Source organism: Saccoglossus kowalevskii, chromosome 2, assembly GCF_978046115.1.
Source record: "Saccoglossus kowalevskii chromosome 2, keSacKowa6.1, whole genome shotgun sequence".
NCBI classification, from domain to species: Eukaryota; Metazoa; Hemichordata; class Enteropneusta; family Harrimaniidae; genus Saccoglossus; species Saccoglossus kowalevskii.
The window spans coordinates 5,126,867-5,141,081 of NC_140642.1; the positions used below are offsets into that span (position 1 = coordinate 5,126,867).

At 33.9% G+C, this 14,215-nt stretch overlaps 2 protein-coding genes across 2 annotated transcripts in view; one reads left to right on the forward strand and one right to left on the reverse strand.

Annotated features, from left to right (window-relative positions):
- The window catches only part of LOC100368545 (D-aminoacyl-tRNA deacylase 1-like), a 38,007-nt gene extending 29,112 nt beyond the window's left edge, over window positions 1-8,895 (forward strand). The window contains exons 7-8 of the mRNA XM_002741399.4: window positions 7,353-7,560; window positions 7,830-8,895. Coding sequence (XP_002741445.1) covers window positions 7,353-7,560; window positions 7,830-7,946 — 325 coding nt within the window. The 3' untranslated portion in view covers window positions 7,947-8,895. The remainder of the gene's footprint in view (window positions 1-7,352; window positions 7,561-7,829) is intronic.
- Window positions 1-14,215, reverse strand: part of LOC100368394 (cilia- and flagella-associated protein 70-like) — a 71,294-nt gene that overhangs the window by 55,428 nt on the left and 1,651 nt on the right. The gene's annotated exons all lie outside the window — the stretch shown is intronic.

The following is a 14,215-nucleotide window of genomic DNA, read 5'->3' on the forward strand; positions in this document are numbered from 1 at the left end:
AACTTTCACACTGATATTTCAATTACTAATCATCACATTTCAATGAAACTGTGTACATAGATGCTATAGGACAATGTACAAATATCAGTTTTGGGTTAAAATCTGTTCATATTAATCAACACATTTCACTGAAACTTGGTACATAGATGGTCTGTTACATTACGCAAACCTTATTAGTTTTACACTCAAATCTGTTCATTTTAATTTTCTGATTTGCATAATTTTTTTTCAGCTTTTTCATCAATATCTCCAGTACAAGTAATTTTGAATTAATTTTTACTGTGTCTCTAATACTCTCAGAACATGGGAGTTTTTTCTAAGCTTTCTTTGATTTTCTCTTGCAATGCTACATCAACATGGAAAAATAATTGTTTTTCGAATCTTCTTTGCCATTCATGTGCACGATGACTCGTAGTAAATACTATAATAGCAAATGGATATAATTTCAATACCGCTATTATTATTATCACCACATGCGTATCGTTTTTCATGTTTGGATCAAATAACAGATTGATGAGGGCGTGATTTCGGCACGAGCTAAGTGGGTCCCAAGTGAGTTCCTAGGTGAATGCAACTGCTGTAATTCCTCTGCAAACACAAAGCATTAAACAATTTGGCATTTACCAAGATCCCATAACATGAACCTAGCAAATATGAATTGTTAGCACTCACTTGAACAAAAGAGATGCAAGTATCATCATTACCAATAGTGATGAATAAACATTGCATTGTCTTTAGTTAATCTTTGAAACTTAAACACACAGATAAAACTTGTCTTGTTTATTTTTGCAGATACTAGTGAGGTTGTCTTGCCTCTCCTCGGGGGGGGGGACTGAATTTTAACCAACATACATGATATTATACTAAGTATGTTATTTCTACTTAAGCATTTGAAAGTTTATAGTACACTCCATCAATTAAAAAATAAATTTGGAAAGTGCAAATAATTTTCAACACAAAATAATAGTCTTGCTACCTTACGACAAGGAATGACTCATCAATATGTATGTAACTGTATTTCATAAAGCAGGAAAGGAATATAAAAACATAACAGGTAATTTGTATCTCCAGTTTCTTACAATTTTAAATGAAATTTATGCATTTGTAGACAACTACTAGTAATTATAGACACAATACATAAGACAGTGATGAATTGATCACATTCAAAATTGCATCATATCATACAAAAGCTATTTTAGTGCTACTACAATTAAACGACATCAGTCATTTCTGGTATTCAGGAAATTTTGTTTTTAGTGATGGTGTCCCAGGGCTGTATCAACACAAATACACAAATAATTGTAAGTCATAATATATACTAAAGACATGAATGTTTTGTATCAACCGTCATATAGTACAACTCTAACACCACTGCTGATGTTATCTACCATAACCACACAAACATCAATTGACACATATAAATATTTGACTTCTTCTGCACATGCATCAAATGGTTTCCTTTCACATAATCCATCCTTTCTTAAAGATGTCTGGTGTTTAGCTCTTGAGGGATCACTTTGAAATATTGGCAATTGGGTTTGAGACACAAGTCAAAACAGGGACTTATAATTCGGTTTCCGTCCATCCATCTGTCCGTTCAGAGTCATATTTTAGAACCCTGTGGACCAAATCTGTTTATTTTTTGCATGTGCCTAGTACTATATCTCGAACATATGTATATGCAGTAGTTTACTTATATAATCCAAGATGGCTGGCAGCCATTTTGTTTTTTGGAAATGTTTGGTGGTGATAAATTATTAACTATGCTTTTGGTCCATATTATTTTATTTTTGGGATGAATAACATTTCCCCTAATGCCAACATGGAGTACATCATTTACAATGACTTGCTAGAATGTACATCATGCAACTTTGAAAGTGTTGACTGTATGCATGCCTGCTACACCAAATGTGTTATGCATGCCTGATATTTTGGGGTCCTATAATGTTAATAGGTGACATACATTCACATGGGTTTCTATGTCATGATGCCTATACATATTGCAGTATGCTGTCTTGCAACCACAAGTTCTTATCAGTCTTATGACGGTTTTAACAAATGTGTATAGGCTATTATTCAACAATACATTTAAATTACTACTGTTACTAGTAGCTGTGTGATGAGTGGCATTCATAGTCAGTAACTGTCGCAGTAACTGGTCCTTTCATTTGAGTTGAGAATTAATGTTTTATGTGTCATTAACAGCTGAGAATACTGTCCTTAGAAGCTATTAGTTTGTCCTGATGATTTGTGAATTTGCTCTGGCAGAAGTTTTAAATATGACCCATTGCCCCATTAGAACCATTAAAGGTGACAATGGTGCTCAAAGGTTAACGAAATAACTTTGAGCAATAAATGCAAAAATTTTGAACAGTATGAGCTACTAGCACTTAATATGTGGTTGTGATGTAAACTATAGATATCACTGCAGATTAAACTATGAGTGACCAAAAGATCACATAAACCAGATCCAGTTATGGGGAGTAACAGACAATACAGAACTAAAATTCCTCCAAACATCAACATTAGAATTCAGTATGTTAAATGTTCACAGATAATGTGAATAACATAGATTAGAACGGGCTGAGACACTTTGGATGTATGCACACAAATGATGATTATGGTGGTGATTTTTGTGACCCAGATATATATTTGAGAGTGGAGAACCATTTGCTCACTATTCTGAAGTGAACTTCTGCTGGAACTTACTGATCTGAACAAAAATATTTGGTCAACCAATTGGAGAAGGCCTTGCATATCATGAATATGACATTTCCACTTTGCAGTATCTAAGGCCGTTTCTGATTGGCTATTGCATTTTGTGCGATATGACTTTCGCAATGAAATAAAAAATAAATACTTGAATATCATTTACATTTTATTACATGGACTGACTTGAGGAGGGCAATGTACACACAAATTGCAGCAGACACTGATTGTACACTGCCTGTGAAAGGAGACACAGCTTGCACGTATACACACAGTCAAACAAATACAAAGAAATGTGACACAATATGTTTGTCTGAATTCTTTTTAAACAACTTTCAATAACATGGTTGGCCATTGTATTTGGAACCAAAAATGATGTGTAAGTAAATTTGTCGTTATCAGTGACTGGGAGACAAGATGATAACAATTTAAACAAATTAGAAACCCCAAATAATTTTGTCAAATTAAACCAAAATTGGTCTCCTTTATGGCCAACAACATGAAATGCTCATAATCTGACGTAACTGGCAATGTCAAAGTATTTAGACATGTTGCTGACTTTGGAAATCTTTCTTTATGGAAGTTGATATATAATGAATCATCCAGTGGAAGCATGGACCAAAATCACACCAATTGTTTCAAATCACATTTCTTGTCTGAAACAAAGGTACATACATAGTAAGTATAAATTAGGACATTACTAAATGTGGGATTGTTAACATTTTGAATAAATATAGTAGTAATAAGTACAGTTAATCGCACAAGTAGCCATGCTGTTAAAGTTCAACGCGACACTAAAAGATCCAAACACAGGTATCTAGCCTGTCAGATCAAATGTTTTCAGTTAATTATGCAGAAAGAAAAACAAAATAGGAAAGGTGTCTTTTAGTTGTTGCACTATTGCATTCATTAAATCCCAACTGTTGAAGAGGTTTAGATAGATCATGATGAAATCGACAAACAAATCATAGAAATCATCAATATCATAGAACCACCCGATTGCAAGTTTAGCTGGAGCCATATTTTTTTAACTTTACCAATGAAACTTGACGTTGTTAGATACATTGAACTCATTCTTTAACAAGTAGCATAATGCGAATTTTGCTTTGTCGAATATAAAATTAGCATACCCAAATATGTCGTGGCGGGTACGTAAGAAAATTAGCGTGCTCGATTTAATCAAAGACACTAGAAAAGAATCTAGCCATTGTTTAAACACTTGTAGGACATTAAAATACAGCCATCGCGACCAGCAATCGAATCATCAATCTCCATGAGTGATGGATGTAACTAGTATTCCCATCTATTTGCTTAGTGGTATCAGAGTGTTCTCTACGTAAGGTAACAATCAAAGACGCGTTGGAACAGGAATAGAACAGAAAATCCATTTTGGGCTAGTGCCATTGTCAAATTTTGGAAAGTAGAGGACTGTTTATAAAAGAGACGTTCCTGTAAGAAATTGTTAAAATTGTCCGATTCGCATTTCAAAATCCTTTATTGGAACAGAACATGTTCTATATTAACCAAAAACAACGTTGCTATGTTTCTAGGCATACAGCGAACTTAAACAAAAGAAACCGTCCGATCCAAATGACCTGCGTCTTTGAAAATCGAATCTTATCGCCCCTGCGTTTCCGAGCGAAAAAAGGTCGATGTCAAATAACCTCAGATTTTCGCCCAATCTTCCATGATTTTTTGGTAATATCATTAATTCAGCCCAGCGGTTAGATAACTATTTTTTGTTTCGATGCGCCCGAGAACCAAAATGTGGAGCGTGAATCACTCCGGCGACGAAAACTCGATTATAGCTACAATAATTGCGACCCATTCGATATTGGCAAAATTTCGGGAAACGCAGTGCCAGTGCGACTCAAAACAACACAAACAGTTTTATTACACACTCCAGGAGAACAAATATTCGTGATGTAAGATTCCCTATTGGTGAGGGAATAGTCGGGGATAAATAAACATGGCGACAATAATGTAACATTTTATTCCCCGTCTTTGCGGACGCGCTGAAATATCCAAGAACCAACACATACCAAAAATTATATCTTAAAAGTAAATATTCGTGGTATATTTTATGTCAAATTGGACCAGAAGTAAAAATGTGTTATTTCTCTAAACATATTTTTGTATAATGTAGTAACTAAAATATAATCCAAATAATTAGTCGCCAATTAGATTTGTTAGATTTGTTATTCCATAATTTATCATACTAAGTAATTATTTAAGTGTTGACACAGCTATCCTCGTACTTCACACTCTAGTGTATGAAGCACACAGTGGAAGTTTTTGCGGTTGCCCGGTCTGTGAGTGTGTGTATATCTGCCTTTATGTATTTATGTTCATCTGTTCCAACAATATCCCAAGTATTAATCATCACATTTCAATGAAACTTGGTACATAGATGCCCTGAGAGAATTTGAAGACCTGTTTATTTTTTATTAAATAATTTGCAAAATAATCAGTTAATTTTCAACTTTTTTCACATTTAAATTAAATATGCTGAATATATTCTCATCGTCAATGTCAATGCAACCAATGCTATAACGAGGGCATCAGACAAGAGACATGACTAATATATCAGATGGCTATATATGCATCCTTTAATGAAGGCATCAGACAAAATGTGTAACATGTGACATGCTTATGCTTAATTCTTGATAAACTTAATAAGATCTTTGGGTAAATCCATGGAATTGATTTGTTTATGATTGAAATTCATTCGCAATTAGGCAATTTATTGATATCTCAAACAACACTTCAATTAAACTTGGTGCAGACAGCAAACCAGAAAGAAATTGATTCCTTTTGCTTTAATGAGGGTTTTTGTTTGTATACTGTGGATTGCAGTCCTACATTAGTTAATAAGCTTCTTGTTACCTTGCCCGTACCATCAAAGATGGAAGGGAAAGGTATATTAAGTGAAAAATTTTGTCCGGCGTTGTCGTCGTCGTCCTCGTCGTTGTTGTTGTCTTCGTCGTTAATAATTGTTATTGTGTGCATAATAACTTTACTAATTCTATTCCAAACTTTATCAAACTTGGTCACCTTATTCATCAGTATAAAGTCTTCCCTGAGTTTGAACAACAGATGTCCTGTATGAAAATATCATGCAAAAATTGAGAAAATCTGATAAAATATTTTGACTGTTTCTACTTGACTGATCACTGGTGATACACATCAAAGGTCACTGATCTCAGTGGAAATATGCATTGTTGTATGTGTTCAATGAAGCAAATGATTTATCTTGTAATAATATCCTTGGTAATGTATCTCAGAATCCCATACTGGGTTTCAAAACCAACTCATGGAGAGATTGCACAGTCTGATACACATTTGCAAACCTACCAATAAAATCTTTACAGAAAACAAGATGTCAGAAAATCAATATAAGTACTCCTATGAACTGGGTGCCTAACTTTGATCAAGATCTGAAGCTAATAGAAAATCTGTTTAGTTCAAAGTTATAAAATAAAAAACAATACATAAAAAATACATTAAAAGCAAAACATTTCATCCACATTTTAAAAAGAAAATTATTCTAAAATATATGCATTCTGTATTTGACAAACAGTTCATTCGACAAATGAAAACTCACAGGAATATGTTTCAGCTATTAGAACAGAATGATAGAGTTTTTATAATACTAGTTTAAAAACGCACTTCAAAAATTGCAATGTTTGAAGATGTAGATTCTCAGGAGGCAACAGTACTGTTGACTTCTTCCTCCACTGGACACCAACTATTTACTGTGGAATACTTTATTTTCGCTGGAATAAATTTTCGCTGAAAAGGCTTTTTAGGCGTTTTGTGTGGAATTTATTTTCACTGATTTTTGATGAGTTTAATGTGAAATATAGGAAAAAAAGTATATTCGCTGGATTTTATTTTCACGGAAACATCCCTTCAGCGAAAAAAAATTCCAAGCGAAAATAAAGTATTCTACAGTAAGTTGATTTGCATACAAAGCAGAGCTTGCAACATGATAGCTATTCATAAAGGGAGTTTTTTTTTTACTTTTCATATAATACAGTAGTCACACAATGAGGCAGTTCATATTTGTCTCAGTGAATCATTAATTTTTGACAGACACCTGTACAAAATACTTGGACTAAAGCCAGCTAAATTTTTCTGTTATCTTGCATGTTTTATGAATCTATTCACATCTAAATGCAGCACTTTTTGTTTGCAATGAGACATTTGTTTTTATTCTAAAATATCTGAATTACTTTGAATAAAGCTGGAAATTATGTTCCTTAAAATAATTAAACAAATAAGGCATGTTTTTGTAAGATATTTACATCTTTTAAGGACATTCGGTAGACTGATTCCCCACTGTTGGTTCAACCCCAAAACTTGTTTGTATTCAAAATTAATTATGACAATGCATATTTATATTGAAACAAACAATGATAAAGGGAATTATATTATATAACAAAGGGCAAGGTCACCAGAGTTCAACTATGTTTTTAAATTTGCAAATTTTTGAATACTCCTTAATTCTGCTTCATACTCTCAGCACACAAGTTTTTTCTATACTTTTTTTTAGATAATACTTAAATTTTTACATCGCACATTTTACTGTTGAAGCATTATCCATATTTAATTAAACGTTCAACTTTTCTTATTTTCTGCAGTATTGACACCTTAACTGTGGTGTATCGCATAGGAGTACTTTTTAAAGGCAGACCAGAATTGATACATGATTTCAATTTATTTCTACCGAGTAACTATAGGCTGTACATAGACTCAGGAGATGTCAGTAAAATAACTGTCATTATAGATGGTGATTGTTCTATGTCTCTAGATGCACTAGCAGAACAGATTGAAAAAAATATATCAACAGTAAGTTGAAAAATCTATTATCTCATTTGATCAATTTTGCATTTATGATTGATTCAATATGCTTGAACTCTTTAATAGAACGACAAAGACAATCTTATAATGGATCCATTCAATCCAAAGTACTGGGCGAAAGATCGTGTATGAGATCCACGAACCAGATTAGATTTTGCCATCCATTATGAAAAAGTTGCTAATCATTTGTAATTAGATTTCTCCCTAACATAAAATGTAAAAGTAATTTAATGGGTGTATATTCGATTTGTTTACAGGGAAGTCCATCATCTGAGGCTGGTGCTGTTGGAGGTGAAAGTACTAACAGCACTTCATCTGAAGTAGATTCAATATTACTGAATGAAGTACTATCACGGCTAGGACAACAACACTAAATTGGTGAACACAAAAAAGCTGTGTTCTATGAAACTTAAACGAAGTGGTGCCCTTTTGAAAGTGATTAAGCTTTTGTCATGGATGTTTATTATTTTGTAATGAAAGCTGATTCATGTGTTGACTGCTTGCCAATTAATATTGGATTAATAGAATTCAATTATCGCTGTATCGTAATGTTTTTAAGTTCAGCTGGTAAATCATCTCATAAATACACTTCCTATGTATAGGAAGTAAATTGTAAACTGATACATCAGCCATCGGCCATCACCTCTATGATTTTTTCTGCAGATTAAATTTTCTGACATTTAAAGGTTATTTATTCCCATCAGTAAAATGTAAACACTGATTACACATGAGTAATCCCCAAGATCTAGTATAATCCTTGGAAAGCCAAAGTTACATCTTCAAAGGGCACATTCTCCTATCCACAATTTGTTGTATTTTTCATTAATTGTATTGGATATATTATTAGTGGTTTGTTACACCATTACTGAATTCAGCAAAACTATTACTATTTGCTGGTTTTATTCTGCTGTGTTCTACAATGATATCTATAACAAGCCTTACAGGATCAGCGACAGCTCAATTACTGCAACCACTGTGACAATCACCTGAGCTTTGATGGGCACAAAGTGATAATAACGTAACACTAGAAAAACTGACTACATATATAGACAAGTTCGTATACGATAGCTGATTGTCAGCAGGTAATAACTATACCCATTTACAAAATTACACTCTAATTTGCCATAATATATTAAAACTATAATCTCCTTAAAAGATTTTCTCCTCTTTGATCTAGTTGCATTAAACATGGATTACTTAGTACCATTTCTACGGTATATTAGGAAACATCAACCCCCTAACTATTTAAGATGCAAGTCAGTTGTTTTTCTTCGGCATTCCAACTGATTGAGTTTTCTTGAATATAATTATATCAACACAAAACATGACTCAGAATTTCAATCGATTCTCATTTGTTTCTTCATGTTTATTTCCCCTTATCTTCATGTACTGTGCGTAGTATCTGATGTCTGTCCAAAAGCTTAATATACAAATACCTCATTCACTAGTACACATTCATTTAGGGAATTGTTAATGATGTGTATCATATCAAGAATCGTTTTTCTTCAGATATGGTCCACATTCATATGTCAATGTACGACTAAATATACAAACCATATAAAATATGTATACACTCGTTGTCTCTAGGGTTGTGTGCGTGCATTTTGAAAGCATGTTTCTTTACTCAGTACTTGTTATATATCTGACAGGGGAGTGGCCATGTAAATATTTAACAATGTCCAGTTGTAAACACTGTTGACGAGGAAATAATTCTGTGTTTACCGCGTACTTGGTGTAGAAATAAATTATTAATGCAAGTGTACTCCCACCGTGGACACAACTGCATGTCAGTTTGCTAATTTGGGAGCTAACTTCCTGATTTTGTTTCTCTTTCAAATGATTTCAGCTAGTTGTATTTACTGTTGTTGGCATACAGTTCATCTGCAATAATACTGCAAAATACTTTCAAATGTATCCGTAACAATTTTAAAATACCGGAAACAAGCCAAACATGTTGAATGGTCAGTATGTACGAATGACTCGAAATTGGTGGCATGAGAAATTACAATATATGTTCAACTATATTGTAACTAACAGTATCGTTATTACAACATTGAATATGAAATATTTTAATTAATGAACGAGTATATGATATATATGTATTAATTTTTTACTCCACTGACCATGAATACTCGGCGTTTATTACACACTATTTAGAGTCGTCTTTTTGGTTTAAGGTGGCGTAGTGGTTGGCGAGGCTCAATGCTGTGGTCTAAATCTTGTGTATCACACTGAGCAGGGATTCCTGTCAGTTTCTCGCAATCCTCATCATGCTATGTATACATTTCATGAACACTTGGATATGAGAGGAAACAGGAACAAGAAACAAGAAAGACGAGACTCATAACTCGGCACTATATGCAGACGCGCTTTCTGTTACGTCATGTCCCACTGCCCCAAATGGCAGCTTTAAATAACATTTAGTGAACGTGTGTAATTTGAATCTCTACTATGTATTCAGTCATAACACTGTATACATAAAATTAAATAAATGACAGTAAATGTGTGACAGTGGGTGACAATTTGTTACTTGTATCTTTGATATAAACCCTGTCATTGAATGGCACGGTCAACAGCCCTGAAATGTTCGTTGTGTGACCTCGAACGTCGTTAAACTTGCTGGTTAGTCTGGGATATGTTAATTTGATATCGTTTAAAGCTCATAGTACGTATAACATAACTTCACGAATTGATGAACTGACTAGGTCTTTCATGATATTGACATGTCGTATGAGAGTCAACATATTCTACACTATGAACCAGATATTTGCATCAATATTTCAAGAAAAGGAATATTGAAAATACCTATTCACACATTCCTGATATTTGCAACTGGACTGTCAATTACGATAGGTGTTATGTGTATGCCATGTATGAATTTACTTCATTGCACGGCTCAATGATGCAGTGAAATTAACTGATGTGTTTTATAAATTGTACATAATATATTTAAACATAAGACTTGTCCACGCACGCAATGATACTGTTCAGGGAACAAGTATGTACGCCCGAGAGTGTGGGATGTATTACTATTTCAACCGTTTTTCCAGAATTGGATCGAATTACTAAACGCAGTAGCTTTCTAAAATAGCTGTTCTACAATATGGTATATAGTAGACACTATTGTTGTTTAAGTAACTATTTTAGCAATGGCTCTTTACAAGTTGAATGTTTATTAACTGTAAAATCGTTATTTAAAACCCCAAACCCGGTAACATTGATCATTGTGCCATTATACATGTGCCGGTCGATATGAAGAAAATTCACAAACATATTTCGGTATCACATAAATGTACTCGTAGTTAACATGAGTAGAACACAACTTGATCGGTGTATGTTCTAATAGTGCAAGTAGTGGTTGTTGGTTATTGTTATTACGGTTAATAAGGATTATACTAACACTTCAGGCAATATGGTCAACTAGATCAAATAAACCATTCAGCATAATCTAAAATAATGCAATAAATACCATGCCAGGTGATCAATAGTATGCAAGACACGTCTTGCGAAAACCAATAATATCACAATCTATTATTTCAAATATAGGCTGAACAACTGTCAAACAAATCCGCTGCAAGATGAATTGATTCCTTACTGTGTACGTTCTTCTGAGTATCGTGAAGAGTGATTTCCCTAGGCTACATTGCCGTAGCAGACATGCCTTTGTATGAAACCATTCCATATAATCATTTTCTGAAGATTAGGTTCTCTACAGAAAATCTGTATCAAGCTGTTATAACGCGTTCTCGGTGAAATATTGTGTCATTGACTTAATCCCCTAAGTGCGAACAGTACTGAAAACACTTCTATAATGGAAGTTGTATTTTTATTGTTTTGTCAGTGATTACCTTTAACATAAACTATGAGGAGGTCGATGAATTGTTGCATATCTGGAAATAAATTCGTTCCAGTAATAGAGCAGAATGTACAATTCTAGTTCTAATTCTCGCTATGTATGGGGATTTACAAAGCAGAAAAAACAATATGCAATGCACACGTTCTACAAAGAGAATGATACCATAACCTCAAGGCCTACAGGCAATAAGTGATGTTGCGTTCTCCACATTTGGCACCTACAATGTAGCAGTGCTAGAAATGAATGGTCTACATCAGACAAGTGACAGTGATGGCAACATAAATTACCATCTATTGAGTGCACTGCGAATTATGAAACTGGCTTTAAAATAGACTTACATATTGGGTTCCATTCGCAACGTCATTTGACGTACATGTAATCATGTCGGACGTCATTGGGACGTTCGCTATGTTCGCCTTACGCAAAATAAGTTAAATAAGCTATAATATTATCGTAGTACAAAACGTTAATTGTGAATTGTTAATCTCTTCAAAAGTTGGATGTATTATCCGATGTACTAGAAGGTACGATCATATTGTCCTGCAGAAGGATTCGTGTAATAATAATTTAAACGAAATTGCATTCGGAACCAGCGACATCGTTAATTTGGATAATCCTTAGTCATTTGGGTTATTGGGAGTGCAGAATTTATTAAGCATACGATTTTTAACCTGGTGACTATATGCTTCGTACTAAAAGATTATAACGTCAGGCGAACCAGGAACATAGTTATTATGGAGAGACGATAAATAGTACGGGCGGGCATTCGAACTTACAGTGTTATACCTGCCGCTCAAATGCAGCTCCTGTTAATTTGGCCCATTCAGTTATTAGATTTTGATATCTCATTGACTGCTGAAAACGTGATACTCAAGAACAACACTTCTACACCAAAGATGGCATTATCAATATAGTAAAGACTTATTAGAACGTGTTTTTCAACATAGCATTGACATGACATGAATGAGTTTCCTTGCTGGTTGATTCATTTTTATATAATGTTTAATAAATTGTCAAAAACAACAATAAAGCTAACTCCTTCAATTTCACATTAAGATATATTGATGTGAATATTACTATCAACAATCCAGTGATTATATATTCGAGTGGTATATCCAGATAACTGGATACTAAAGAAACCATAGGGAATCTGTGTGGTGCCTAGATCATTACATTGAACTTGACTCCAAATAGGTTATATGTCTCTCGCTGATTTAACCATCGAGCGTCACGGGTGATGAATCTGGATTCTGTATGATGTCATTTCTTCTTTTCAAGGAAACATATTAATTTAATGTATTTGTTAAACATGTCGTAATATACACAACATTAATTTTCATGGTTTGATAAATGTTGCAGCCCTTGGCCCATAAACTACTATGACTGGTTTGGCCATATGATTACATACTGACTGACTGGCATTACCTGGTTTCTATAGTGACATTATTCCGTCATATCATGACATTTCACTCATTTGCATGGGATGTGGGATGAAAGGGTCATATATTATTATAATGAATGCTAATATTATGAAAACATTTCAAAAAAAATAATTTAATTTGTGAGTTTCCAGTATTTTTCACAAGTCTCAGATCTCGAATAACTATATTCAGTAAACCAGTCAGAAAAGGCCTGTATACAATGGTTATTGTGTACCAGCATCAAAGTCCAACCTTGCCTGTATATAAAACATTCTCTGATTGGTCACTGAAGTTCACAAGAGTTAAGATCTCCTATGGAGGCTCAATTAGATCTGATTAGGTCAGTAGAAGTACATCGATTATTTAGTTGGTTTCTAAGAAATGGCATGTGTCAATATGTTCTTCTTGTAACCAGTTCACTCATCATTCGTTTGACGCCTTTGATTGCAACACGAACCACGTGTTCCGATCTAATTGATTATATATATATCCCTCCAGATATAATTTTCACGTAAGCAAATGGTTATCAATGAGGGATTCCTATACATATATGCTCAGTTCGTAAGCATGTTACAATGTCGGTAATCTGCAAAGGATGACTACTCTCTGCCCTACGTTGGAAGCATTGAATTTATCGACTTTTTACTCATTGTCACGTTTTGTTAATTGATTTTCATAATGCGTGACGGGTAGTGGCACATGCTTCGCGTAACCGATTGCAATTCCAATATGTATATCGTCTCAGCGGATCATAGATGTCAAATATCAACAACTCGGAATTTAAGATTTTTTGTTTGAAGTGAAATATTTGTTTGGGTATATTAAGAGTATTTTGTATCTAGACGACTGAAAATCCAAGTGGAATGTTAATCATTTTCGTGATCTTGAATTCGCGTGGTTGTATTTAACGGTATAATGATACCACAAGCTCTATATTTTATATTCGGCAAATGCCAACATGTTTTGTTTTATACTGTTATTATACTTGAGTCGTTAATACAAATAGATTGGGAAAACAACGTGATGAGTGCGAAGTCAGGGTTTAATTTGTTCGCGATCACTCCTTGATTTCGAATAAGAAGTGTACTAGTAAACACGATGGTACCAGGTATGACGGTAACCCAGATATGAAACAAGCTATAGATCTCAGGTTCAGTTGACTAATTAACACCCTATAATTTGTAATACTTGGATGTAATACAATGTGCGCGCTAATTCAGTTAGCCACTTTGTTTGGTATAATCCAATCTTCCTAGTTTATACGCGGTGATTTAATGCAACCTTTCCCCTTTAAACCATGGCGAACTAAAGACATTATGATTCGCTATATATGATATGTCAGTCGCGGTTTGAGTTACAGTTCATC